Source organism: Sinocyclocheilus grahami, unplaced genomic scaffold (genome assembly GCF_001515645.1).
Source record: "Sinocyclocheilus grahami isolate Dianchi unplaced genomic scaffold, SAMN03320097.WGS_v1.1 scaffold210.1, whole genome shotgun sequence".
NCBI lineage: Eukaryota > Metazoa > Chordata > Actinopteri > Cypriniformes > Cyprinidae > Sinocyclocheilus > Sinocyclocheilus grahami.
This window is the reverse complement of record NW_015505389.1, coordinates 746059-750258: the sequence shown is the minus strand read 5'-3', so window position 1 is coordinate 750258 and position 4200 is coordinate 746059. Positions and strand designations below refer to the sequence as shown.

Here is a 4200-nt window from a genome sequence, read left to right as displayed (position 1 = left end):
AAAAAAACTCACTTTAAATAAAAAATTTAAATATAAAAACTCTTTAAATATAAAAAATTTAAAGAACAGAACAGTCAGAACAGCCGGCATTGTAGTCTACTCTCCCAGGATCAGGAAACAGTCCTCCATAAAATGCGCTGCACACATCTGAATATTTGGGTTGAAGTGTTCTAGAACAGTGTTGTAAATACAACTTAACCACTGATTTCTAGTCGTGTCCTCTTTTGACATTAAAACCCATTATAAACGAGGCATTTGTTGCATCCAGTGGGGACATAATTACTGATTATAATGACTTATACTGTATTTTTACGCATTGCGTATCGCACTGTGTAAACATAAAACCATGTCTGGAGAAACGACAAACAACAAGTGCTACTCTACAATGCTCAAAAGTCGCGTTGAATCGTCAGTGGCAAATTTTTAAATATAAAAAACTTACTTACAGGCTGCGAGTCAGAAGCGCCAGACTGTCCTTGCAAAGTTGGAACTGCCCCACTTTATAGAAACAGACAACGGCATTGTAGGCTACTCTCACAGGAAACAGTCCTCAACCTCCGCAAAATGTGCATCACACATCTGAATATTTGGGTTGAAGTGTTCTGGAACAGTGTTGTAAATACAACTTAACCACTGATTTCTAGTCGTGTCCTCTTTTGGAAGACCAAACAAAGTAGTTTCACTTTCACAATGAAACACACAGCGTCTCCACGACATGGCTGCAGCGGCAGCAACAATACTACAGCGAGAATAAAAGTTACGCCTTCTTTCTTTGCGTGAACATTTGGGCGGCGTTATGCAAATCTTCCCAGATAGTGATGTAGGTATGTGGGGGCGTGTTAGAACAAGCCGTTTTAGGTAGGCGTAGTTAACTTTTAACTTTTATAAAGAATATCTCTTTGGATTTGAGACTTTAGTCTTTGCAACTTTACAGATCTTCTTTATGCACCAAGAGCTTGTAACACTCCAAAGAGAAAGAAAAAATTAAAATCGCATTATATGACCCCTTTAAAGAAATTTTTGGCTCGTCTCCTGAGGCCACAGGAGGGTGCAATGACCGCATTAAATTGTTTATTCAATGCAATGAAACCATAACAGTCTTTAAAAATATGCATAATGTCTAAAGTAGCACATATAAATCACCAGTTTTGCATTTGAATGTGAATTTTTATTTTAAATTGGACTAATATTCCTTTTTTTGATTCACAGTCTCCTCTTCGCAGACAGGCACGGCACTCATTTCAGCGTGTTTGTGTGTTCGTGTGTGCTGTCTGCTCGTCACTCATAACACACGCCTTTAAATGAAACGAGCATGAAACTATCCTGCGCTATATCGAACGTTTTTCCGGTGATTATCGATGAAGGTGTACCGTCGATAAATACCGATACCGTTTTATCGCCCAGGCCTATGTTCGACTGTTATTTCAGCTGCTTCGGTGGTTTTCAGTCCCGTGTGATCCAGACTAACCTGTTCAGGCTCCACATGACAGAACATGGATATCTTCTCTTTCACCGAGTTTTCAAGTGGAGTGGAGCAACGACACATAATCTGCAAGAGAAAGAGCAAAAGACGACTCAGAACTCTGATCGCAGGAACCAACACAGGTGTGGCTCATCACATTAAATATGGACATGATCCACTAATGCTTGACAATCAGAAAGTACCACAATTCTTTGTCTTCATTTTGAACAATATTTATTAGAGCTGTCAAATGAATAATCACATCCAAAATAAAAGTTTTTGTTTACATAATATATGCGTGTACGGTGTATATTTATTATGCATATATAAATTCACAAACGTGCATGTATATATTTAAGAAAAGTATGTTATGTTTGTATATTAAATATACTTATATATATATGATATAATTTATACAAATATAAATATATACATGTAAATATTTACAAAAAATATGCTTTATGTGCATGTCTTTATATATACATAATAAATATACACAGTACACACATTATGCAAACAAAAACTTTTATTTTGGATGGATTAATCGCTTGGCAGCACTTATATTTATATTTGTCTACCATTTGAAACCTAATAAACTTACCTTGCAAAGCTGTGGCTGAAGTGTATTATTTCTATAAAATAAATATGACATGGTTTTATGTGTTTTTTTTTATAATACGACAGTCTTTTTTAGGTGTTGCATGAGTATCTAATGTTTTAGACAAATATTTAACAGGGTAAGTGACATAAGTAGGCTAAATATCTGTAACTTTTAACTGCACAGAACTCATATTCCTTGCACACTCACACACAAAAATCGAAAATACGCATTGAATGTTACAAAAAAGCTGCTTTGATGGCTTTAGATGCGCTGGAAGCATCCATTTGGACACTCGACCTCTCCGAGAGGGTCTTAGCAAGCCGACACGGTTACTAAAACACACTCCGAGTCCTCCTCTAGATTCCTGAACATACACTGAAATTGCATGCAGACATTCTGAGTGCAGCTTGACTCACCAGGTCAGGTGACAGTCCCAGTCCTCTGAGCTCTCTCACACTGTTCTGCGTGGGTTTGGTCTTCTGCTCTCCTGTAGCGCTGGGCTGGACATCACAGGCGAGACAGTACGTCACTCATGTGATATGATGCTCTATAATGCGCTGTTCTGTGTGCGCCGACGGGAAAGCATACAATCCTCACCTGTGGTACCAGACTGACGTGAATATTGCAGAAATTCTCTCTCTTCACTTTAAACTGGAACTGTCTGAAGGCTTCGATGAAGGGCATGCTCTCTATATCTCCGACCGTACCGCCCAACTGCAAGCACATCAAAACCTCAGACACCCGTTCTAACATGCATCCTATCAAATGCAGTGTCCAGCTCTCGTCTCACCTCGATGACGCAGACCTGGGGCTCAACGCCATCGTCGTCTACGGGAACTTGAGCTTGACGCATCACCCACTCCTGAATAGCATCAGTTATGTGTGGCACCACTGGGACAAATGAACATACAATGAAACACAGACACACCAACTTCTCTTTCCAACACAGCATGATTTATCCATTTAAAAGTCTCTCGTTTACGGTCTACAGTGTGTGACATGCTGTTGATTTCCACAGAAATTTATTTTGACTCGTACGGTCCCTCACTAACGCTTATTTTGGTAATCTGGTAATGTTGCGGTAATAAAAGCAAACAATCGCCTTTAAAATGACTTAAAATACCGTATTGACCCGAATATAAGTTTTATTTTATTTTTTTTATTCATCTGAAAAAATGCGGGCGTCTTATATTCAGGGTCTAGAGCAGTGGTCACCAACCTTTTTAGGCCCAAGATCCCTGACCTCGGCCTTTATGAAAGACAAGATCTACCTACTGAAGAATTGATAGAAAAAGACATCCCAGATTGTACTTCAAATTTGAGGTCTTTTACTTAGTATTTTAATTAGTGAAGCGCCGATCATAGCTGATTCAGAATTCAGATTTTCTTTTTTAACTAGCAAATTGGATTCTGATACTGACTTTTAAGCAAATTTATTTATTGGCTATTTGCTTTATAACAAAACAAACTGGCTTCAAAACTAAAATATCTAGCCAGTTGAAATTAGAGGCAAACAATGCATTTTAATCACGATCTGCACGGGCAGTTGTCTTTGATTTGATTTAGATTAATTTCGGGATTTAAAACAAAAACAGAATGGTCTGACTTTAGGTGTTATTTATTTATTTGCTACATAAAACTTCTGCACGAAACAAAAACAGCAGGTCTGAATGAGACGCACTCTCTGACAGTAGGTGGCGCTTATGAACAGGGTTGCCAGGTTTTCGTAATAAAACCAGTCCAATAGCGTTTCGAGGAGGGTTCCCCATTTAAATAAAGTCGCATTCGGAGGTAAAATACACGTTTTTCGGTAGGGATCTTCCAGTAAAATTCACATTAAAGGGACTATATATCTCGTTATTGGGGTCGCTTCAACCCGCGGACATGAACAACAACCCGCGGCAACAGTGTTAAAGTAGCCCAATTCCACGGGAAAACCACGGACTTGGCAACACTGCAAACATGCAATATGAAAATAATTGAAGACAAAATGTGTTTTACTGAGAAAAAACAAGATTGGGTTTTTAAAAAGCCTTTTTCCAAAAGGTACATTTGGAAAAAGGGGGGTCGTCTTATATTCGGGCCAATACGGTACATATATGTGAGCCTGGAGCACAAAAGCAGTGTTAAGTCGCTG

General features: G+C 38.5%; 1 protein-coding gene across 1 annotated transcript in view; it reads right to left on the bottom strand.

Annotated features, from left to right (window-relative positions):
* The window catches only part of LOC107595904 (CTP synthase 1-like), an 18930-nt gene that overhangs the window by 7563 nt on the left and 7167 nt on the right, over positions 1-4200 (bottom strand). Inside the window, exon 7 of the mRNA XM_016286494.1 lies at positions 1418-1549. Coding sequence (XP_016141980.1) covers positions 1418-1549 — 132 coding nt within the window. The remainder of the gene's footprint in view (positions 1-1417; positions 1550-4200) is intronic.